At 38.7% G+C, this 23,618-nt stretch overlaps 1 protein-coding gene across 2 annotated transcripts in view; it reads left to right on the top strand.

The window, feature by feature from the left end:
- NEB (nebulin) overlaps positions 1 to 23,618 on the top strand; it is a gene marked incomplete at both ends in the record, with an annotated part of 222,697 nt that overhangs the window by 24,323 nt on the left and 174,756 nt on the right. For both annotated transcript variants that reach the window (XM_080719851.1, XM_080719850.1), the window contains 20 exons: positions 1,248 to 1,364; positions 3,908 to 4,012; positions 4,109 to 4,216; positions 4,315 to 4,419; positions 5,043 to 5,141; positions 6,496 to 6,600; positions 7,773 to 7,880; positions 7,967 to 8,080; positions 9,654 to 9,755; positions 9,853 to 9,960; positions 10,051 to 10,155; positions 11,241 to 11,339; positions 13,904 to 14,008; positions 14,569 to 14,676; positions 14,763 to 14,876; positions 17,837 to 18,034; positions 20,375 to 20,482; positions 21,681 to 21,779; positions 22,785 to 22,889; positions 22,974 to 23,081. In XM_080719851.1, the coding sequence (XP_080575977.1) occupies positions 1,248 to 1,364; positions 3,908 to 4,012; positions 4,109 to 4,216; positions 4,315 to 4,419; positions 5,043 to 5,141; positions 6,496 to 6,600; positions 7,773 to 7,880; positions 7,967 to 8,080; positions 9,654 to 9,755; positions 9,853 to 9,960; positions 10,051 to 10,155; positions 11,241 to 11,339; positions 13,904 to 14,008; positions 14,569 to 14,676; positions 14,763 to 14,876; positions 17,837 to 18,034; positions 20,375 to 20,482; positions 21,681 to 21,779; positions 22,785 to 22,889; positions 22,974 to 23,081 (2,220 nt within the window). The remainder of the gene's footprint in view (positions 1 to 1,247; positions 1,365 to 3,907; positions 4,013 to 4,108; positions 4,217 to 4,314; positions 4,420 to 5,042; positions 5,142 to 6,495; positions 6,601 to 7,772; positions 7,881 to 7,966; positions 8,081 to 9,653; positions 9,756 to 9,852; positions 9,961 to 10,050; positions 10,156 to 11,240; positions 11,340 to 13,903; positions 14,009 to 14,568; positions 14,677 to 14,762; positions 14,877 to 17,836; positions 18,035 to 20,374; positions 20,483 to 21,680; positions 21,780 to 22,784; positions 22,890 to 22,973; positions 23,082 to 23,618) is intronic.

Consider the following 23,618-nt stretch of genomic DNA (forward strand, 5'->3'; position numbering starts at 1 on the left):
GCAGAGAAGGCTGTGCATCCCATGTGCAGGAAAGGGTAGTAGGATTTGTGAATTTCCTTTCCCATCATTTTCATTTCCCCAAGAAGTATACAATTTCATGAGCTAGAAAGGTTGTCTGCCTGTAGAGTACTCCCCATGATGCTCTGCATTTCAGCGGTATCTTTCCTGCCTTTGAAGACAAAACTGATTGGCTTTGTTGTTCCCAGGTTCTTAAATGTTGGCAAATTATCTAGGATCCTTTGAACTTCCCTGGTTATCCTCCCGTGATAAATGGCTTTAGACTAAGGAGCATGGTCAAAACTAGTATCGAAGCCGGGCGTGGTGGCGCATGCTTGTAATTTGGGAGGCTGAGACCAGAGGATCGTGGTTCACGGACAGCTTCAGCTACTTAGTGAGGTCCTCCGCAACTCAGTGAGACCGTGTTTCAAAATAAAGAATAAAAAATTGGGCAGGGGGTATAGCTCGGAGGTCAAATGCCCCTGGGTTCCATCCCCAGAGCCGAAAAAACAAACAAACAAACAAACAAACAAACAAAAAAACTAGTATCGATTTCTTGTTCTACCTTCTGTGGACACTCTTGGTGGAGACTTTTGGACACCCTAACCTTGCCCCTTCCACCACCAAAAAAACCCACAAAAAAACCCAACTTACTCTTTCTGCCATGGACGATATTAAAAATACAAGGTTAGAAGGGCAAAAAGCTATGTGAGATCACCGCCATTTATCCCACTCCAGCTTCTTCCTTCTCCTGCTGTACATTAAATGTGTGCGTGTCCAACACATAGCCGCAGGCAAGGCTTGAGAGGACAGGTTGATGACACTTCTAGCTCTTCTTCTTTAAAATGTGTTGGCAGATAGGCAGCTGGAGGTTAAGAGCTGAGCGAGGGTTCTCCAATAGCAGGCATTTGGGACACGATATGCTGTCGTCATTAGTGTAGCTTTCTCTGTTTGAGGGCAGGGGGTCCCTTGTTATTCTTTCTTGCATCTGTCCCCACAGCCAGGCACATAATCAACCCACTATGGATCTTTTTGAATAAATGAATGAGAAGACAAAGTATATTGAAAATGTATGCAGTTTCTCTGCTGCTATTATGAGCTACTATGAGTATTTTGTTTATACTCAAATGTCAAGCTGTCATTTTTCTAAAAAGAAAATTGGTTTGTGGAACTATGTCATAATAGCCATGATGGGGATGAAGACAAAAATAACTTGTGGAGTTACTTTAACACTTTGTTTCATCCTACAGGTAAAATACAAAGAAGACTATGAAAAGAATAAGGGGAAAGCAGATTATAATGTGCTTCCTGCTTCAGAGAACCCACTGCTCAAGCAGCTGAAGGCAGCAGGAGATGCCCTAAGTGATGTAAGTATATTTTTCTCAAAAAGTGTTCTCTAAACCTTGGCTGCAAGAAAAATGAAGCTTTTCTCTTGCACGATGACTAAGTGCATATATAACTTTACAAATGCTTTAAGGTTATGGAGAAGCAGCTTCAATGGAACTAGCTAACTGTAGAGAAGCAGAGTGCCTCAAGTAGAATGCGCCCAAGTCTCTGAAGGCCTGTGGATTTAGCTCAGTGGTCAGAGAAATCCTCACCTGCTTATGAGCTCCGGGTATCTGGGCCTCTGTGTGGGCACAGGACACACTGGGGATATGTCATCATTTTCACTGAGGCAGAAGGAGATTTTCTTATTTGTATTGGTGCATTATAGTCTCACATCATAATGTAGTTCACACTGATAGTGACATACATACACACAGCACTTGATGAGTTTACCCCCTCCCTACTTCCCCTTCCCCATACAGGACGAGATTGGATTGGTATTCTCCCACAGGTACATAATATCAATGGAAGTGATTCTTTCACTGATCTTCCCTCCCCTCTCCTTTCCCTAGACCACCTTCCTCGCTACACTGGAGTTCCTCCTCCATTATTTAAACTCTCTCTGGTATTCTGATTACTTCCTAGCTTTTGCATATAAGAGAAAACACATGATCCTTCCATTTCTGTGACTGGCTAATCTCAATTAACAACATTGTCCAGGTCCATCCAACTGTTACTGGGATTTCAAATTAGTGCAGTTGCTATGGAGATCAGTGTGGAGAGTCCTCAGAAAACTGGGAATGGATCCACTATATAATCCAGCTACATCATCCCTGGGTATCTTTCCAAAGGGAATGAAATATAGTAATACGTGTATATCATATTTATATCAGCAAAATTTACAATAGCCAAATTGTGAAAGCAACCTATGATAAATGGATTACAACATTATGGGATATATACACGATGGAATTGTACTCAACAATAAAAAAGAACAAAATTATGTCATTTGCAAAAAATGGATGGACCAAAAGGAGACTCTCTAAGACAGATCTTCACCCTAGAAATCATTTGCAGACTACAGAACTTAAAAGATGACTATTTTCTACTTGTGGAATTGTTAAGACCCTGACTAAGCCAGTAGATGTAAACTAGAATAGATAAATAAGCCAAAGCCTGGCATTAAAAGAGTAATGACCCAAACCAATTTGAACACACACACACACACACACACACACACACACACACACTGAATTTGTGATCACTTGAGGATTTTCCTTATGGTTAGATTGTATTAACTTTCTCAATATGTGAGGATTTTATGTAGCTCTCTAGGTGGGTTAGTTATCCTTTCTCTACCCTTGAATTAAGTCAGCACCATAGGAAGTGTGTGCATGTGGTTGGGGAGTGGGTGAGTGGTGTGGCAACGAGAGGCTATAAATGGACCTGTCTAAACAGTTCAAGGAAATCAGTGTGAAGCACTCTGCTTTCTAAATGGAGGATACCATTATCAAACATGTTAACTCTCAGGTTCAAATTGACTTTGTTCATAGGAACAGGAATCTAAACATATCAAAAATGAATAAGAATCACTTAAACCTTGAAAACACAACATGAAGAAGTGGCAATGACCTGCTTCCACAGTATTTAAAACCAATAATTGGCCGGGCGTGGTGGCACACACTTGTAATCCCCGCGCTTGGGAGGCTCAGACAGGAGGATCACACAGGTTCGAAGCCAGCCTCAGCTACTGAGGCTCTCAGCAACTTAGTGAGACCCTGTTTCTAAATAAAGTATAAAAAAAAATAGGTCTGGGAGTATTACTTGGAAGTAGAAAAGCCCCTGGGTTCCACCCCCAGTACCACAAAATAAATAAATAAATAAAAATAAAAAATAAAAAAATAAAACCAATAATTGATTTATGTTGTTGTTCAAGCTACAGATGAATGCCAACAGAGAAGAAAAGTGGTAATGACTCAGTTTCAATTCCCATCTTTTGAAACAATAATTTTTTGTTTTACTTTATTTTTATACTTTTATTAGTGCATTATAGTCTCATGTCATACTGTAGTTCATAGTATATATAGGCCTTATTTTTAAGGCTAGTTGTTTTGATAATGAGAGATTTTCCCCCTCTTGGCACAAGGAGGAAGAAAGATTGTATACCTCCCAACTTATGTTAGCTTTATCAAGGTTTGTTTTTTTTTAAATAATATTTCTTTTAAAAAAAAAACTCACTGTTGCTCAAAACCTCTGTATATGTCATGGCACTCTGAGTGAAGAAAGTAAGTGTATTGAGAGAGACAAAGAGTAATTCAGAGATACATTAGAGTTTCTGCGAGGAAAGGTTTGGTCAGAGGTGGAATATTGGTTAATTCTTGAAAATATTAAAAACTTAGGCTATACAGTAATTTCTAGTAGAAAAGGCTCATGACTCATGGCGCCCCATGTTGGAGCGTCAGTTTCTAAGACAATTGACAGGCAATATCTTTTTCCTTTTGTTTAGCGTTGGAAAATACGAGCGTTATAATCAGCGTGGGAGTGACAGGAATCTATTTTAACTGATTTTGTTTTCCTTTGGCAGAGATTGTACAAGGAAAACTACGAAAAGACAAAGGCAAGGAGCATGAATTACTGTGAGACCCCCAAGTTCCAGCTGGATACAATTCTGCAGAATTTTAGTAGTGATGTGAGTGATCCTACTGTCACCCCTACAGTTGATAAAGACCTTTCATTTAGTAATTTATTTAATCAATTAATACATGAAATACCTTCTGTCTTTCAGACTAAATACAAAGATTCCTACTTAAAGAATATTTTAGGACACTATGTGGGCAGCTTTGAAGATCCATATCATTCACACTGCATGAAAGTCTCAGCCCAAAACAGTGATGTAAGTTCTGAGATGAATGTTTGGTTTTCAAACAGCACATTTTGAGGGTACAAATGCAGTGGTTGCATCTTTATATCTGATTGTTTCCCTCTTTGTAGAAAAACTACAGAGCAGACTATGAAGAGGACAGAGGCAAAGGCTTCTTCCCCCAGACCATAACACAGGAATATGAAGCAATCAAGAAACTAGATCAGTGTAAAGATGTAAGTGTGTAGTATGAACTGTGACTCTTACTGCCTTTTATGGCATCTAGTGGTCAAGCTATGTTTAAAAAATCTGAGCCAGGCATGGTGGCACATGCTTGTAATCCTAGTACATGGGAGGCTGAGACAGGAAGAGTACAGGTTCAAATCTAGCTTTGATGACTTCTCGAGATACTCAGCAACCTAGTGATAGCCTATTCCCAAATAAGAAATAAAATCAGGCTAAGGGTGTAGGTTGGAGGTAGAGTGTCTCTGGGTTCTATGTGCAGTACCAAAAAAAATTTTTTTTTCACTTTTATAAATGAGTGTAAGCAAGGAAATTATAATAAACAGAAGCTATTTTAGAATAGATGAGTTATTTTCCCTGCTGGCATTCCCACATTTCAAGAGCCAATTCTAGCTCATTTTTTTAAAAAGAACTATTGGGAATCTGAAAATATGGGAAAGTTTCTCATACAGATGTAAGAGCTTCTCTCAAAGTGCAATCTAGTTGGAAAAGGAATAAGTGTTCTATTAGATACCAGGGATTTGTTTTCCTTTGAAAGGGATGGGTTCTTTCCTGAACTATATGCCACCTTGAATTTGACAGTACTGCTAAGCCAAATTTCTCTGCTTCTTTGCAGCACACCTACAAAGTCCACCCAGATAAGACGAAATTCACTCAAGTTACCGACTCTCCTGTTCAGATACAAGCCCAGGTCAATTCCAAACAACTGAGTGATGTAAGTTCCTCCATAGTCAGGAAATCTAGTTATGAGGAGAACATTTAATAACTCTATATATACAATAAATTTCATTTTTTTCTTTCGTGGAGATGAGGATTGGGCCTCATGCTCGGTAGGCAAGTACTTTAACACTGAGCTGCAACCATAGCCCATTAAATCGAATTTCTTGTCACATTTATAAAAATGGTCATAGAAATTTTAGTAAATTTAATTTGTTTGTAGTCATCTAAAACATTTTCCTATTTTGTTGCCTTAAATCTTCTTGGACAAATAATGCTTTTAATAAAATGAACCAGGCAAGGTGGCACGCTCCTATAATCCCAGTACTTAGGAGACTGAGACAAGAGGATTATAGGTTCAAGACCAATCTCAGCAACTGAGCAAGACTGCCAGTAACCTAGTGAGACCCTGTTTTAAAACAAAAAATAAAAAAGGACTAGGGATATAGCTCAGAGGTAAAATGCCCCTGGGTTCAGGTTCACTCCCTAGCACCACAATAGATAGATAGATAGATAGATAGATAGATAGATAGATAGATAGATAGATAGATAAACAAACATATATATGTATATATGGTTCTTTGAAGGAAAGTGATATAGCTAAAACATTGAGAAGAATATCAATATGATAAGACAAAACTTCCGAATAAGAATAGAATCAGACAAATTTCCAGTTCTGTTATTTACGAACAGGTAGCCAAATTACATAGCCTCTCTATACCTCCTATTTTCCCTTTGTAAATTTGTGGCTGTTTTGAAATTAAGTGAAAGGAGATGTATGCATAACATATGCTGTGGCCCAAAGCAGACAGTCAACATATGGGATTTCTTTCTCTTAAAGAAGTTTCTGGAAAATGGAGTCTTTGAGACAAGATTTTTTTTCATATAAACTTTAAGTATAGATTTCCAAACATGTGTTGAACTCAGAGGATAAAAATAAAAGTAATGTGTAGAATTATGGTCAGAAACAAAGGCTTCTATTAGAGTGTGAGTAACCACGCTGTATTTGTGGTGATGTGGGAAAGGCTCTCCAGTAAGTGGTGACGACGGGCATGAGACAGGGCTGCACAGCTCAGCATCTACACGGCCAGCTGTAGTATGCACAGAAGGAATGTGTGTGAAAGAGCCGCCTTATTCCCTTAGGGTCCTACCACGGTGACAGCTGTGATAAAAGCTGTCAGAGTGTGGTAGAGACTACCCAAGCTCTGCCTCTCTGTTTTGATCTTAACAACTTTGTCAGCTGCTTTACAAAATCTACCACGCAATCGAAGTCCTTGTATTTTAGAGCATTTCTTCTTCTGAACTAATTGGTTCTCTTTTACCCTCCCCCTCAAATTCCCTTTCTCTTTTAGCTCAATTACAAAGCAAAACATGAAAGTGAAAAATTCAAGTGCCATATACCCCCTGACACGCCTGCCTTTATCCAGCACAAAGTCAACGCTTACAACCTGAGCGATGTAAGTTCCTAACACACCATGCCACATGCTATGTTGACAACTTCATTTTTAATTGCTTCACTGAGATTCAGTTGATATTTCAATAAGGCAGAAAGAATAGTTAACATTGGTACCATGTTGTTATTTCTCTGTCAAATTAACTTTTAATTCCCCTCTAAAATATCGGTAGCAATCTTAAAAGTTAGCTTCATAGTTAGACAATCTTAATATATTTGAACCAATCTCCAAAATATCGCCACTCATGAAAATCTTAATATTAGGTATTTTAAACATACTTTCATTTAGGCTATGCCATAACTTATATTTTTCTCAGGACTAGATTTTTTAAATACGATTTCATTTCATTTATTTCCCCAGATTTATAATGTCCTTATTTCACACACATTACACTTATTTCTACATGGAAGAGAACTTGCACTAATGAGAATAAAAGGGGAGTGGGGGCAAAGGCCAGGTATTCATTGCCATCTTTTATTTTCTGAACTTAATTTTATGGAAAAATCAAATTACCTTTGAGGATCCCAATTTCTTCAACAGTTCTGTAAATGAGTACTAAGATAACCCAGGATCACTGAGTATTGCCATGTAATGTTTAAAGAAGTAACTTTTGCAGAGGAGTTAGAAACCAAATGACTCCTCGTGCCATATAAAGTAAGTTAAAGGTAGAATATTTGTGCCGCTGTTAAATTATGCAGCTTGAAGAATCACATGTTAGTATGAAAGCTAGGATTAAGTTAATTTGATGAAAGATTCCAACTGAGAGGAGTGAAGCCTGATCTGAGAGACGTAGAAGGTCCACCTTTAAAGTATGCATGACTTGCCGGGTGCGGTGGCGCACGCTTGTAATCCCCGCGCTTGGGAGGCAGAGACAGGAGGACGGCGCAGGTTCGAAGCCAGCCGTGTGCGCTGGCTTAGGAGACCCTGTTTCCAAAAAAAAAAAAAAAAGTAAAAATAGGTCTGGGAGTGTAGCCCGGAGGTAGAAGGGCTTCCAGGGAACCCAGTACCACCAAAAAAAAAAAAAAAAAAAAAGTATGCATGACTTTCTGGACAATGAGAAAGGCCCATTCATTCTATATGTATATTAAGACAAGTAATTAGTTACCCCTTAGTCTTCAAATATGATGACTTACATGTCAATTTTGCTAACTCCTTTGCTAACGTTTTCCCATCAGAATGTATATAAGCAAGACTGGGAGAAGAGCAAAGCTAAGAAGTTTGACATTAAAATGGACGCCATTCCCCTGCTGGCAGCCAAAGCCAACAGCAGGAATACTAGCGAAGTGAGTGTGGCCTTTGGGTCTGGGCGGGGCTCCGGGTCAGGGGTTTCTTCTGTGCACGGGATCTAGCACGTGTGATGTCGTTACAGGTGATGTACAGGAAAGACTATGAAAAGAGCAAAGGGAAAATGATCGGAGCCCTCAGCATCAATGACGATCCCAAGATGCTGCACTCCTTGAAGACAGCCAAAAACCAGAGTGACGTGAGTGTCTTCCTTTCAGATTTGGCCACACTGTGCTTTTGACTACAGCCTTGGGCTGGATGTTTAAACTAAGTGACATCTCAGACTCAGGATGACAACCCAAGTGTGGAAGACCAGATTATAGGGAAGATAAACGTCCTCATGTTTTTAACTTTGTGATGATAGTGAATGTTATAAAAGCTTCCTTAATCTCATTAGTGCTATATCTCATTAGGAGGAAAATACATACTAGAATTTTTAAAATTTTTTTCCTAGAAATAGGATCAATGTCTTATTAATGTTTAAATACATATAGTGTGTGTGCATGTGTGTATTCATTCAATGCCCTAAGCTGATAAAAAATTGCTTACAAAGACAGATAGAGAAAAATGAAAAGCAAAAAGTGAGAACATCAAATTTAAAACAAAAAATGTGAAAAAAAAATTAGGTATAGAATAAACACAAAGTAGTTTACTTAAAAATTTTATAAAATATTTCCAGGCTTGGCGACATATGCCTGTAATCCCAGTACTTGGGAGATAGGAAGATTATAGGTTCAAAGAAAACCTCAGCAATGTAGCAATGCTTTCAACTTAGAGAGACCCTGTTTCCAAACTAAAAAATTACAAAGGGCTATAGCTGTAGCTTGGAAGTAGAATGCTCCCAGCCTCAAACTCTAGAACCACAAAATAAAAATAAAAATAAAATATTGATCTTGTTTTAAAGACTTCAAAGCACTTACTAAGAAAAAAAAAACTTTACCAAAATTGCTTTTCTAATTCTTAGCAAGAAAGAAATACTCCCTATCTCCCAAATTATTTATAAGTATTCTTTTCTTTGTTGAGTATATTTTTAGATTTCCATTTGAGAGAATTAAAAGAGAATGTGAAGAAATACACAATGTATACTTTAAAAGATTAAAAAACATCATCTTTTCAGCTGGGCATGGTGGTGCACACTTGTAATCCCCGCGCTTAGGAAGCAGAGACAGGAGGATCACACAGGTTCAAAGCCAGCCTCAGCTACCTAGTGAGGCTCTCAGCAACTTAGTGAGACTACTAAAATATAAAATAGGTCTGGGAGTATATCCCAGAGGTAGAAAGTCCCTGGGTTCCAACCTCAGTACCATCAAAAAATAAATAAATAAATAAAAACCAAAACAAACAAACAAAAAATCTTTTCATGTCTTGCTGCCATAAAGAAAAATGTTAAGCCTTAATAACATAGCCAACTTCCAGAGGTGTGATAAAATCTGTTTACACTGTGTGCTGAGGTGATTACATTTTTAGGATTGTGCCTAAGTATCGTTTTTAGGACTGTGCCCCTAGTATTATGCCCCTATTATACCTTTTATCTCATTTTGCACTGTTTTATATTTTTTCAAACATTCAAATGGAATGATTTATTTTAGGGCAGAAACTTACTTGAATAGCAGCATGGGCATGCCTGTACATGGTGCATTTCTGCTTAGCAAAAAAACACATGCAGAGGAAATACAAATGTTGCCCCATTCATTAAAATAAATCATGACATAAATAGCTTTTATTCCACACAATATATTTTCTTCTATTTAATTGTCTTTTTCTTTTGACAGAGATTATACAAGGAAAACTATGAGAAGACAAAGGCAAAGAGTATGAATTACTGCGAGACCCCTAAATATCAACTTGATACTCTGCTGAAGAACTTCAGCGAGGTTTGAAAGGCCCTGCCTGTTACCTCTGCCATGGGAAGGCTTTCCTATTGCTTGACAGATAACTATTAACTTGATGTATGTGTGTTTTCTTTTTAAGGCTAAATATAAAGATTCATATGTAAGGAATATTTTGGGACATTATGTAGGCAGCTTTGAAGACCCGTATCACACACACTGCATGAAAGTTTCTGCTCAAAACAGTGACGTAAGTCTGAAGACTGTTATTCATGCCTTGCAGTGACATTGTTTGGGAACAATAGCCATCCTGATATATCTTTATTCTTTCTCATTACAGAAAAGTTACAAGGCAGAATATGAAGAAGATAAAGGGAAATGCTACTTCCCTCAGACAATCACACAAGAATACGAAGCAATCAAAAAGCTGGACCAGTGTAAAGATGTAAGTCAGCTGCCCTGAATTCTTGAAATTGGGTTTGGGATTTGTGTGACATCTAGTGGTAAATGTGGCAGGAGTGGTTAGCAGAAGATTCTAAATTGTAAATTTTAGCTCATGGTTAGCAGGAGATTCCAAATGTTAAACTTTGCCTTTTGGTTCAATTGGGAAACACAAAAATTACTATGAAGACATTATTTTGTTGTGAAATAATTTTAGACTTTATTCATCTTTATTTTTGTTGGCTTATATGTTCATACATTTAGGGCAAAAGGGGGATATATGAGTTTGAGAAAGATAGGTGTTCAACATTTAGAATACCAAAGGGACCAACTCATGCCAGGCTCTGTCCTCGGTGCTGGAGAAGAATCGGGAACAAGTATTCTGCCTCTCCTGAAGCTCCTACCTCAGGAAAAGACAGATGGTAAACAAGGGCAGAGAGCTCAGAGACAAGAAAGCTACCAGGCAGTGATAAGAAAGCTAGGAGGACAATGAAGAATTAAAATACTACGGAGAGAGAGAGAGAGAGAGAGAGAGAGAGAGAGAGAGAGAGAGAGAGAGAGAGAGAGAGAAGGAGGAGAGAGGGAGAGAAACACTGATTGGACACCTTAAATTGGGAGGTCAAGGAAGGTCTGAAACAAGAACATCCAGCTATGCCAAGATCAGGGGTAGAAAATCAGGAAGAACAGCGTAAGGGGAACAAGAGAAAGAATGAGGTGGCTGAGATATGGTGGGGAGGGAGAGAATGGTAAAAGGTAAAGTGGTAGGAGATGGAGGAGGGAGGGTGGGATCTGCAGGGCTCATAAGCCAAGGTACAGTATAGGCTGAATATCAAGGGTAATGGGAAGCCAATGTAGGGCTTCCGCACCAAAAAGATTAGTGGCTGGGACGCAGCAGAGAAATCAGAAGCAACTTCAAAAGAAAGGGGGAAGAAAAGGGAAAAAGAAAAGGAGAAGGTAATTGTGTGTCAATTATAATTTTAGGAAGAAAAAATTATTTTTGGCAGAATCCTTTGTATACATTATTGTGTACATGAGCAAGAATATAAAAATATGCTTCAAAATTTAATCGAAGGACATCTTCTTTTCTAGCATACCTACAAAGTTCATCCAGATAAGACTAAATTCACAGCAGTCACTGACACGCCTGTGCTACTGCAAGCCCAGCTCAACACCAAACAGCTCAGCGACGTAAGTGTCTGATTTATGCCACCATGGCGACCCCAGTGCATGACTTATTTACAATGTGAGCATTTCCATGCTTCATCTTCGTAGACTCATCTACAATGTCAGTATGTCATTTTTAGAACTTATGTAATAAAACACAGATGAGGCTCTTAGATTGAATTGTAGATTGAGGAAACCCGTGTTAGTTTATAAAAAATAACTAATAGCTCTTCAGTAACTCACTGATATTTGGTAGGCATACTTAACTTATTCATTAGGATCTGTCAAATTCACACTAAAACTTCATGCCAACTAAAATAAACTTCCAAAAGCCACATCCATTTGGGTAGGTGACACAGCAAACAGCCCTCTTCTTGAGTTTACTAATGAAGACTACAAAAACAGTAATGACAAGGACTTCAGGCAATATTAAGGGCGGCAGTAGGGAATGATGCTACAGAATTAATATGTGATGTTGCATGGAGTGACTGGATGGGTGCTTTAGATGGACAGTCAGGGAAAGTCTAAGTTAGCAATGGTCCAACCATATTGGGATCAGGAGAAGAGCAACAGGCCTACAAAATATTCACATTTGTGCAATCACCAAGTGACCCTGTTGCAATGTAGATTCTGATCCCAGTGCTTCAGGGGAAACCCATATTCTGACTCTCTAATAAGCTGTTCAGTGGTGCTGCTGCTGTTATTGGTAGAACACATTTTAAGTAGCAAGGTGCTTATGTAGCTAAGTCTTTTTTTTTTTGCGGGTCTGGGGATGGAACTCAGGGGCATTTGACCTCCGAGCTACACCCCCTGCCCTATTTTTTATTCTTTATTTTGAAACCAGGTCTCACTAAGTCACAGAGGGCCTCACTAAGTAGCTGAGGCTGTCCACGAACCGCGATCCTCCAGGTCTCAGCCTCCCGAATGCTGGGATTACAAGCGTGCACCACCACGCCCAGCTGTAGCTAAGTCTTAAAGAGTAGCACACCTTTCTCAAGGAAAAGGAAGCCTCTAATCTTAGTACTTGGGAGGCTGAGGCAGGAGGATTGCAGGTTCAAGGGTAGCCTCAGCAACTTAGCAAGGTCCTCTACAACTTATTGAGACCCTGTTTCAAAATAAAATGTAAAATAAAGCTGGGGATGTAGCTCAGAGTTGGAATGACCTTGTGTTCAATTCTCAGTAGCGCACACGCGCACACACACACAAACACACACGATAGAAAAAGGAAAGGTATGCTACTATAGTAGTTCAGCCTACTACAAAAAATGTGTTTTAGTCACACATATTAGCTCATATGCAATCAGTAAAGAGAACAGCATCAGTGTCACTTAGAAGTCTTATCAGTTCCTATGTAACTTTTACTAGGATGTCACTATTTCATGACTCATAATGAACAGCTAAACACTAACAACACTGACCAAGCTGGACTCAGAAAAACTTCAGAGGAGTATGATGCTGTACCTGGAGTCCGGTCCCCAGTGCTCTTCCTGTTTACTGGGTTTGGCCATAGACTGTCTCAAAGGTCCTCACTGCAGTTCTTTGCAGTCATGTGCATTTTGCTTTAGCTCCAAATTTCAACAGCCTCATTGCCTCTTCATACTCCTTCCCTTCCTCCTAACATCACATTTTAAAAAAATCTAAAGTGCTTTTTAAAATATTTTAAAGAACAATGTATATATCTTTTTATTCAGTAGTACTGGGGTTGGAACCCAGGGTCTCACTGAGTTGCAAAGGGCCTCACTAAGTAGCTGAGGCTGTCTGCAAACCTGGATCCTCCTGTCTCAGCCTCCCAAGTACTAGGATTACAAGCGTGTGCCACCACGCCCAGCTTGTATATATCGATTAAGTATCTTAACATTTTCTTTACAAGTATCATGTTACTACTCTGATTATACAATTTTATATGTTTAGGGTTTTCATACCCCCATGCATAGCCTACTGGTGTTGATTAGATATGTTTCTTGTGAATATACTTGAATAGAAATCATAAAATGGTGGCTCAAAGTCTAATTATAACCCAATCCCTGAAAGAAGAAGTGAGAATTCAGATTCTGTGTTATACTTTGACAGGACTGAGTACCTCCTGCAGCATTTTTCTTTTTCAACAAAGGCACCAATGACTTAGGTATATACACTGTCCTATATACATTCAAGGAAATTCCTACCCTGATCTGTTTGGATATATGTCCTAATCTGTTTTCTGTTGCTCTAACAACATACCTGAAATGGATTCATTTTTATAAAGAAGAGGTCTATTTAGCTCATGTTTATGGAAGCTGGAATCAAGAACCCAGTGCCAGTAACCAATGAGGTTTCCTTGCTGCATCATTGTGGAAGGTGTCCAGTGGCAAGAAGAGGTCAAGCCAGCCAGAGGGCACCATAACAAAGCCACTTGTTTGGTAGCCCTTTGATCCAGAAAGCCATGGGAGGGTTAAGCCATTCATCAGAGCAGAGCGTTCATGACCCAATCACCTCCTAAAAGTCCCCCTTTCAAATACCATTAACATATGACTTTGGGGATTCAGTTTCCAACATGTGAAACTAGGGGACACATCCAACCCAAAGCAATATCCTCTGTTGTTTTTCAGCTGAATTACAAAGCAAAACATGAAGGTGAGAAGTTCAAGTGCAACGTACCAGCAGATGCCCCAGAGTTCATCCAACACAGAGTCAACGCCTATAACCTGAGTGACGTAAGTACCGGAGCCACGGGAGCCTGTCTGGTGTGCGTGAAAACAGGAAGTGGTACAGATGTGTGCTTAAAAAGACAGAATTAGGAGTGATACGAATACACGCAACTGCTGAGACTGTTGTCAGAGTGGAAGTGGAACTTTTAAGGTCCAGGTGCCCTAAAGACTCTTGCTTAGCTATCAGATTTCATTTTCCACGGTCAGAAGAATTCTTTCATTTACTTCTCGGCTAATCCCTAGAGTTTTACGGATCTCTCCCATGTAAATGTCACATTTCACCTTCTCTAAGGGGCTGTAATTATATATCATCTTTTACATATCAGGATAAAAGTCTTTAAAAGTTTCCAGAACACTAAAAAGAATGTGCTATGCTTGTTTAGTGGTAAGGAAGAAGAAACTGCGTGATGGATAAATCAATAGCCTCACTATCACTTGTCAAATAAAGTATTTATAGGTTGAATAAGCCCATATATGCAAATTTTCAATTGGCTTTTTATTTTTACTCTATTAACCTGTGTTCAATGTTGTTTTTATAATTCCTTTGCTGAAACCGTTGTGTCCAGAATGTATATAAGCAAGACTGGGAGAAGAGCAAAGCTAAGAAGTTTGACATTAAAATGGACGCCATTCCCCTGCTGGCAGCCAAAGCCAACAGCAGGAATACTAGCGAAGTGAGTGTGGCCTTTGGGTCTGGGCGGGGCTCCGGGTCAGGGGTTTCTTCTGTGCACGGGATCTAGCACGTGTGATGTCGTTACAGGTGATGTACAGGAAAGACTATGAAAAGAGCAAAGGGAAAATGATCGGAGCCCTCAGCATCAATGACGATCCCAAGATGCTGCACTCCTTGAAGACAGCCAAAAACCAGAGTGACGTGAGTGTCTGTCTTATTTTAAGGGCGGCTTCTCTCTTATCATGCTGGGAGGGAGTATCATGGCAAGAGATTGCATGTCCCTGGGCTCTCTCTCACATTCTCAAGGAACTGCTAGAAAAAAACCTTTAGAAATAGAGTAATTCCCCAGACTCTTGAGTGTCTCACATTTGAGAAAAGAAATTACTGAATAGTGTTGATGTCCATTTCGGTTTGGAAAACGAATACATTGATATTTAGTAGAATATCATTTGCATTTCTCGAAACCTCTTAGAAAACAGTAGTAGATGTTTTTGTCTTGTTGAAAAATAACTTTTAAAATGATGATTTTAAAAATGACTTTACTTTGGAAGAAAATTATGAATCATAGATATAAAATTCAAGTATAGTTATCAGTGTTTTATATTGACTTTAGTAATTAGTACTGTCTAAGAAAAATACTCCATAGATTGTAGGCCCCTTTGAGAATATGATTTTAAAAAGTGGGGGCCCCCTTCTAGAAAAATGAAACATTTTCTTGCTTTCTTCCTGAATTTTAGGCAATTCATGGGTTCTTTATAGATTATCTGTGGACGATCTAACATTTTCTGGTTACATTTTTTTTAGAATAGAAAGGCAAACATCTGCTACTGCAAATTGCAGTGTATATCACATTTGAAAATGTTTAGAGAATCCCTCAAAAATGATAACAGTGTTCAATATAGCTTGCAAATAGTTTTTCATGATAATGGAGGAGGATGTTTGTATCATTTATTTAATCTTAACCATGTGTTCATATGATGATCTATATATACTTTATGTCTGTATGCAGACCATAATTCAATCTATTTTTAGTTCCTTATATCATCTCAATTCAAGAAGGGTATAGGTAGCCAGGCGTGGTGGCGCATGCTTATAATCCCAGCATTCGGAAGGGTGAAACCAGAGGATCGCAGTTCATGGACAGCTTCAGCTAGTGAGGCCCTCTGCAACTTAGTGAGACCCTGTTTCAAAAATAAAGAATAAAAAATAGGGCAGAGGGTGTAGCTCAGAAGTCAAATGCCCCTGGGTTCCATTCCCAGACCCGCAAAAAAAAAAAGAAAAGGAGGGTATAGGTTCCAAATGTATCTGTGTCTTTTGTTTTTATCCAATTATTGAATGCATTAAAACACTAGGCACAAAATAAATCAATAAATATTTGTTAATTGATGTTGGCAACTGAAAGAGATAGTCAGTCAGTCCTTCCCACATAATATCCAGGCTAAATGCTAAGCTGCAATGTAGAAAAGAATCTGTTAAAGCTATTTGGATCTTTGACAACATTTTATATGCACTAGTATATGACAGCTGGTGTGAACATGAATAAAACTCAAAACAATTTAGTGAGAAACACCTCCACATACTAACTACTATTGCAACATTGCTTTATCGGGTTCTTTCTTTCTTTCCTTTTTTGTGGTACCCGGGAACATTCTACCACTGAGCTGCACCCCCAGCCCTATTTTATTTTTTATTTTGAAACAGGATCATACTCCATTGCTGAGGGCCACATTAAGTTGCTGAGGCTGGCCTCAAACCTGGGATCCGCCTGTCTCAGCCTCACAAGTACTGGGATTACAGGCCTGTGCCTCCACTCCCAGCTATCAGTTTCTTTTTAACAAAAAACAAATTCTCTGGTTTAAAAAAAAATGCTCTTGCATATCCATAATAAATTTTTCCACATTTTATTTTCATAAGCCAGGGTCTAAATTTTACGAGTACTAAATTTATTCTGAATATAACCTATAAAATATGAGAAGGAAGATCAAGTGCTCTAAGTTAGAAGATTAAACCGTTTGTGAAAAGAATTGCTCCAAAAGATTTACAATGTGCATCTGTACTTGCTAGCCTGGGTCACTGCCATTAATACTGATGTGACGACAGGGATATAGGGTGGACTTATCATTTTTCTAAAGGCAGCGGGTCAGAATTTTTCTGTTAAAGTAATTGGTGAGTACATATGATGAAGCTGGGACTTTTAGCTAATTAGCACCCTGGCTAACCATTCCAGAAAACCTGCTCCCCAATGCACCTCACCAGGCCCTGCCAGGATACATGGCTTATGAGAGCTCTGTACATAAGGGCCAAGGTTACTGTAATGGCTCAGTTTCAGAAGCTTTTCTCCTCTGAGGTCTTATAACTGCTGCAATCTGAAGCTTCTTTTAAACTGTTACCAAAATTAAACTTTGTAGGGAAAAAAACCTTTGCTGTTCTCAGTGGGGCTTATCTACTGTCAAGAATATAACAATCAGGTTGAAAAATCAATAACTATCCATTTAGAAATTATTGTAGAAGGCTAAGAATTTATGTCTATAATCCTATTTATGAAGTAGACATTTTACAAAATCAGAAGTATGAAATTATTTCCATATGATTTTCACTAATTAATAATGCTTCTTAATTAGGAAACTTCAAAGGCTAGATTACATTAATAGAAATAGGTCTTAAAAGTGGTCCTTGAGAAATTTTGTTTTAAAATAAAATAATCCCCAGCCAGGTGTAGTGGTGCATACCTGTAATCCTAGTACTTGGGAGGCGGAGACAGGAAAATTGCAGGTTCAAGGCCAGCCTCCGCAACTTATTTAGGTCCATCAGTAATTTAATGAGACCCTGTTTCAAAATAAAAAATAAAATAGTGTTGGGGGTATAGCTCAGAGGTGGAATGCCTCTGGGCTTAATCTCCAGTGGCAAATAAAATAAAATAAAATAATCTCTGGCTGTGGCCATTTCTGGGGGCCCCTATGACTCTGATAGCTGCTCATTGATCTAAGAAGTTTGGGAAGATCTTTCCATGTATGATTTTTCTGAGGGATTCCAACAATGTGTGACAAATGAACAAATGTGGTGGCAAAATAACTACTCAAATATTTGTTTTCTAAATCCTGTTTACTTCCTGGAGATCCACTGAGCTTTTGTGGCAATAAACGATCATTTTCTGTTCACAGCGTGAGTATCGTAAAGACTATGAAAAGTCAAAAACTGTCTACACGGCACCCCTTGATATGCTCGCAGTCACTCAGGCTAAGAAATCTCAGGAGATCGCCAGCGACGTGGACTATAAGCACGTCTTGCACAACTACAGCTACCCACCGGACAGCATCAACGTGGACCTCGCCAAGAAGGCCTACGCTCTGCAGAGCGATGTGAGTGACTGTTCTCTCCACTCCCTCTTTCTTCTTTTCTTTTTTTTTTTTTTTTAACTCCCTCCTTTCAAGATGGGAACTGAAAGGATTTCTAAACTTAGTGATGTTTTTGGCACTTCCCAGAGGCATCTGTGTTGTGTTCTGTGTGCAAGCAAATGAGGAAAGGGAAATTACCCTTGGGGCTCTAGAGACACCTGAGCCTGGCACACACTCCAGTTCTCTCTCCCTTTGGGAACATTATCAGCCTTGCAGAATCTAGAACCATCCTCTGTTAAATTAAAATAAAACAAAATAATTGTTTGGGGGATTTAAATAGATGCCAAACCAAGCACAGACATGCATTCCTGTAATCCCAACACTTGGGAGGATGAGACAGGTAGATGGCAAGTTAGAAGCCAGCCTGGGCAATTGAGCAAGACCCTCACTCAAAACAAAGAATAAAAAGGGTTGGAAATGTAGCACAGTGGTAGGTGCAGCTGGGTTCGATCACCAATGAAACAAAACAATAAGTAAATAAATAAGTAAATAAAGTAAAAATCAAAGCAACAAATGTCAAATTCCATGGTGCCAATATCCTTGAAGTTCTCAGTGAACATTCACTGTTATCATCATCACCATTATCATAATCATCACATTCATCATTATTAATAATTTCTTACATCGATTTCTATTTCATCTGAAAAGAAAACATCATTTACAGCATCAATTTTTATAACGCTTTTTTTCTGCAGATGGTAACTTCTTTCGGAAAATTACTTTGAGCTACACAATTAAATACTTTATACTAACAATCCTATTTGTTAAAAATATACATAACAAAATTTACCACTTTTGTCATTTTTAAGTTAATGCTACAGTTTAGTGGCATCAATTATATTCATAGTATTGCACAACTAATCTCTAGAACTTATCTTGTAAATTTGAAACTTTATACCTATTAAACAATAACTCCTCTTTCCCCCCTTCTCCATCCAACCCCTAGCAACCACCATTCTACTCTCTGCTTCTGATTGTGATTCCTGCCTCATATGCAAATCACACAGCATTTGTCCTTTGTCCTTTGTCCTATGGCTTATTTCACTTAGCATAATATCCTCAAAGCTTGTCCATATTGTTGCACTCGTAAGAATTTCCTTCTTTTTTAATCACTGAAGAACATTCCCTCATATGCACGTGCCACATTCTGTTTACGCAATCATCTGCTCGTGGGTCTGGGTTGCTTCCACCTTTTAGCTATTGTGAATAAAGCTGCTGTGATCTTGAGTGTTTAAATGTCTCTTTTAAGATATTGCTCTTAATTCCTTTTGAGTATATGTCCAGAAGGTGAAATGTTGGATCATATGGTTTTTGTCTCTTAATCTGGGTCATATGGTATTTCTACTTTTGTTTACTTGTTGAGTAAACAATAAGTAAACAAAAGTAGAAATACCATATTCTACTTTTGTTACCATACTGTATTTTACTTTTGTTACCATACTGTTTTTTCTATTGATTGTATATTTTGTATTCCCACCACTAATAATTCTATTTTATGCACTATTATCTTATTATTTTTTGTGTGTGTTTCCTCATCACAAATAGATGATAACCCTCTTAAGGGCAAAAAACAAATGTGTTCTACATTTTTTTATTCTAAATAAAAGGCCCTAAAGAAGAATTTGAATTTTTTGTTTAGAGTATAAGTTTTAGGTACCATCTATAACTAGCTAGCCAAAGTGCCTCATTATTTTAATAGCATTAACTAACTGTTCGCTCCAATAAGATCAATTCCAAATAACTGCCTGCTTTAGCAAATTAATGAGTACAATTATTTTTAAATGTTTGGCCATTCAACATAGAAACATTTCTAAGCTGGCCAGTGCCATGAGGTACGTTTATACAAACAGTTAAGATAAATAACTACTATCAAATTTTTTTCATTAGAAAATGAGAAAACTTTTCCACCTTCAATGTGACCTTCAGGGCTAATTTGACCACAGAAACATGATATTTAGAGTTCCAGGGAGCAAAGTTCTAACATTAGATGATATAAATATATTTTTATTTGCTTTTTGAAATACAGCTTTGAATTAAACATTGGAATAAAATGTGAAATCACAATTCCACATACTTCCATTAAGTTGAAAATAAGGATAAAGTGAGACTTAGGTCAATTAGAAGTAAAGCAAAAACCTAAGGGTGGCTAAAATTTTCTCACCAAAGAAATATGAAAAATAACCTTCAAGTATGGTGTAATGAAGCTGATCAGATCATAAAATCATTCTGGGTAAAATGTTACCGATTTTGTGTGATAAACATGACTCTGAGCAAAGAAAAGTGACTTTTGTGTTGGCATTTTAGGTTGAATACAAAGCTGACTACAACAGCTGGATGAAGGGCTGCGGCTGGGTGCCTTTTGGGTCTTTAGAAATGGAAAAGGCAAAGCGAGCCTCAGACATCCTCAATGAGGTAAAGTGTGAGCCTGTGGGCGGTCTGTGAGTGTGCCCTGGTACTCTCAGAACCATGGGAAACACCTCCCCCCTTTCTGCTTCATTCTCTTGTCATTATTACCGGGAAAAGAAAAAAATCTTCCCACATGCATGAGTTATCCAGGCAAATAAATATACTCCTTTACGTTACCAAAGTCACTCACACTAACTTCATTTCAGAAATATTCCTAACAGTTTTAGTAGGCTATAATTTGTCCACAGCAAAATTGACCTCTTTTAAGTGTACACCTTGACAAGCTTTAACAAGTTCACATAATTGTGCAGTTATCAACAAAAATAAATTTTAAAATGCTACTCGGCCGGGCGTGGTGGCTCATACTTGTAATCCCAGCATTTGGGAGGCTGAGACCAGAGGATCACCGTTCGCCTCAGCTACTCAGTGAGGCCCTGTTTCAAAATAAAGAATAAAAAATAGGGTAGGGGGTGGAGTTCGAAGGTCAAAAATGTCCCTGGGTTCCATCCCCAGACCCGCAAGAAACTAAAATTAAAATAAAAATAAATGCTACTAGTACCCCAAAAGTTTTCCCAAGAAATTCCTGCTCTCATCTTCAGAACCAGGCAGTAGCTGGTTTACTTTCTGTCCCAGTTGGAACACCTTCCCAAAGTCCTCCTTCGTGCCTCTTCATCCGTCAGTGATTACCCATGTACAAAGCACAGTGAGACTTTTGAAGAGAAAGCACCTATCCTCACTGGGAACTCCTAGCTGCTGCCCCCTTTCTAGTTTCTCCTCCCTCATTCTTTACTCCAGCTACTGATAAAGTGACATCAGAAAGGGCATGCCTAAGAACTTCCGAGTGTCATGCAAAGAAACCCAAATTCCCTTTCTTGCTTTTCTGTTAATCCATTAGAGAACTCAGTGCTGTTTCTGGGCTCTCCTCACCTAAGCAAGGAATGCAAAGCATAGTTTCCATCCGTCTCAGGAGAGTTGTATTGGTCTGTGCTCCTCAAACCACCCATAATTAAATCAATTTTAAATATTAACTTTTGTATCGAATTCATTGTTCATCTACTTTCAATCAAGACTAGTATTTTTGCATTGAAAATCAGGAAAAATCCTTCTTGTCACTCCAAAAAAAAAAAAAAAGTCAAAGATTTCAATATGTAAGCTTTCAGTGAAAAGAAATATAGTAATTTACTCTTTTCGATTTGCAAAACAGAAAAAATATCGCCAGCATCCAGATACACTCAAGTTTACCTCGATTGAAGATGCTCCAATTACAGTACAGTCTAAAATTAACCAGGCCCAGAGAAGTGATGTAAGTGTTCATCCTATCTGTATTTTAACAAATGGTAACTAATACAAATGTGTTTGTATTTCAAACAAGTACTGATCCCTTTCACTATTCTGTGATCTGAAGATTCTCACTTACACGAGGGTCTGTATAATTCTCCAGCTGTTCATTAATAAAGCACAGCTAATACATATTTTAGGGTATTATACATAATGGAGGGGCTGCCAGCCTTTTAGCATTTGACATGGTGCTCTAAATAAAAGGTATGCCGGGTGTGGTGGTGCACATATGTAATGCCAGTACTGGGAGGCTGAGACAGGAGAATTGCAGGTTTGAGGACATCCTCAACAGCATAACAAGACTCTCAGCAACCTAGTGAGATTCTGTTTCAAAAAACAAAACAAAAAAATGGATCTGTGGGTGTACCTTAAAGTTAGAGTGTCCCTGGGTTCATTCCCCAGTAACACACACACAGACACATACACACACATGCACACATGACACACGCATGACACGCACATATATGATGGATTTCTTCTAATGAAAACTACAAGTTATCTTTAGGAGAGACTAGAAAGGATGAATATAGATACTACATCAAATGAGAATTAAATTTTAAGTCAAAACCAGAACAAAAATCCTAGAGAATCAACACCACCCCTAAGTCATTTTAATTGCCTATAAATTATAAGTTTTCGGTGTATTCTACCCTATTATCTTTTCCTACATTCAGAAAAGTGTCTGTAAGATCATCTCTCTGGGCTAAATTCTATCAGGATCCCCTACCGAGGATCAGAAATTCCTAGTGCATACCAAGGGATCTCTGCCGAGACTGAACCAGAAAGGACCCTGTGTAACTACACATGTGACCTTGAATACCTACCATTAAGTGCAGCTGAATATAGGGAGGTACCCAGAATGATCCTCCTGGGACCACCCCCATGCAATGTGATCCACTCTGAAATTATTTCAATTATTGTCATTAAATACTTCTTTGAGCTTATTTATTATGTGCCTTTTCTCTTCCAGATTGCTTACAAAGCCAAAGGAGAGGAAATTCGGCACAAGTACAGCCTGGCAGCAGACCTGCCGCAGTTCATTCAGGCTAAAGTCAACGCCTATAACATCAGCGAGGTGTGTTGTGACTCGGGCTGACGCGCGTGCTCTGCACCTACCAAGCGACCATGGAGTTTTACTCAAATGACAATTTTCTTTCAGAGCACGTACAAAGCAGACTTGAAAGACTTGAGCAAGAAGGGATATGACCTGAGAATTGATGCGATTCCCATCAAAGCTGCCAAAGCTGCCAGGCAGGCAGCCAGCGACGTAAGTCCTTTTTTTTTTTTTTTTTTGGTACTGAGGATTGAACCCAAGTCATTTTGCCTCTGAGATATACCCCCAGCCCTATTTATTCTTTTATTTTTGGAGTATTAGAGATGAAACCCAGGGGCATTGTACCTCCAAGCTATACCTTCAGCCCTAATTTTTACTCTTTTTAAATTTTTGAAACATGGTCTCACTAAGTTGCAGAGGGCCTCACTAAGTAAGGAGTGAGGCTGTCCACAAACCATGATCCTCCTGTCTCAGCCTCCCAGGTACTGGGATTACAAGCGTGAGCCACCACACCCAGCTCAAATGTCCTCCTCTTTTAAAGCCCTACTTCCTAGAATCTCTCACTAACACCCTTTCTCTACAGGTGCTTCTCTCTAGCCACCCTGTGCCCTAGTGTACCACAACTATTCATACCTCTGCTTCTGTCTCCAGGGTTCTTTCATGGTCTCCCCACAGAAGCTAAGTTCAGCTGCCTTTATTATTCAGAGTCAATTAGTGCTTGCTACTACTGGCTCTTGGTCTCCCTTTGAA

Source organism: Muscardinus avellanarius (assembly GCF_963383645.1).
Source record: "Muscardinus avellanarius genome assembly, chromosome: 2".
Lineage (NCBI taxonomy): Eukaryota > Metazoa > Chordata > Mammalia > Rodentia > Gliridae > Muscardinus > Muscardinus avellanarius.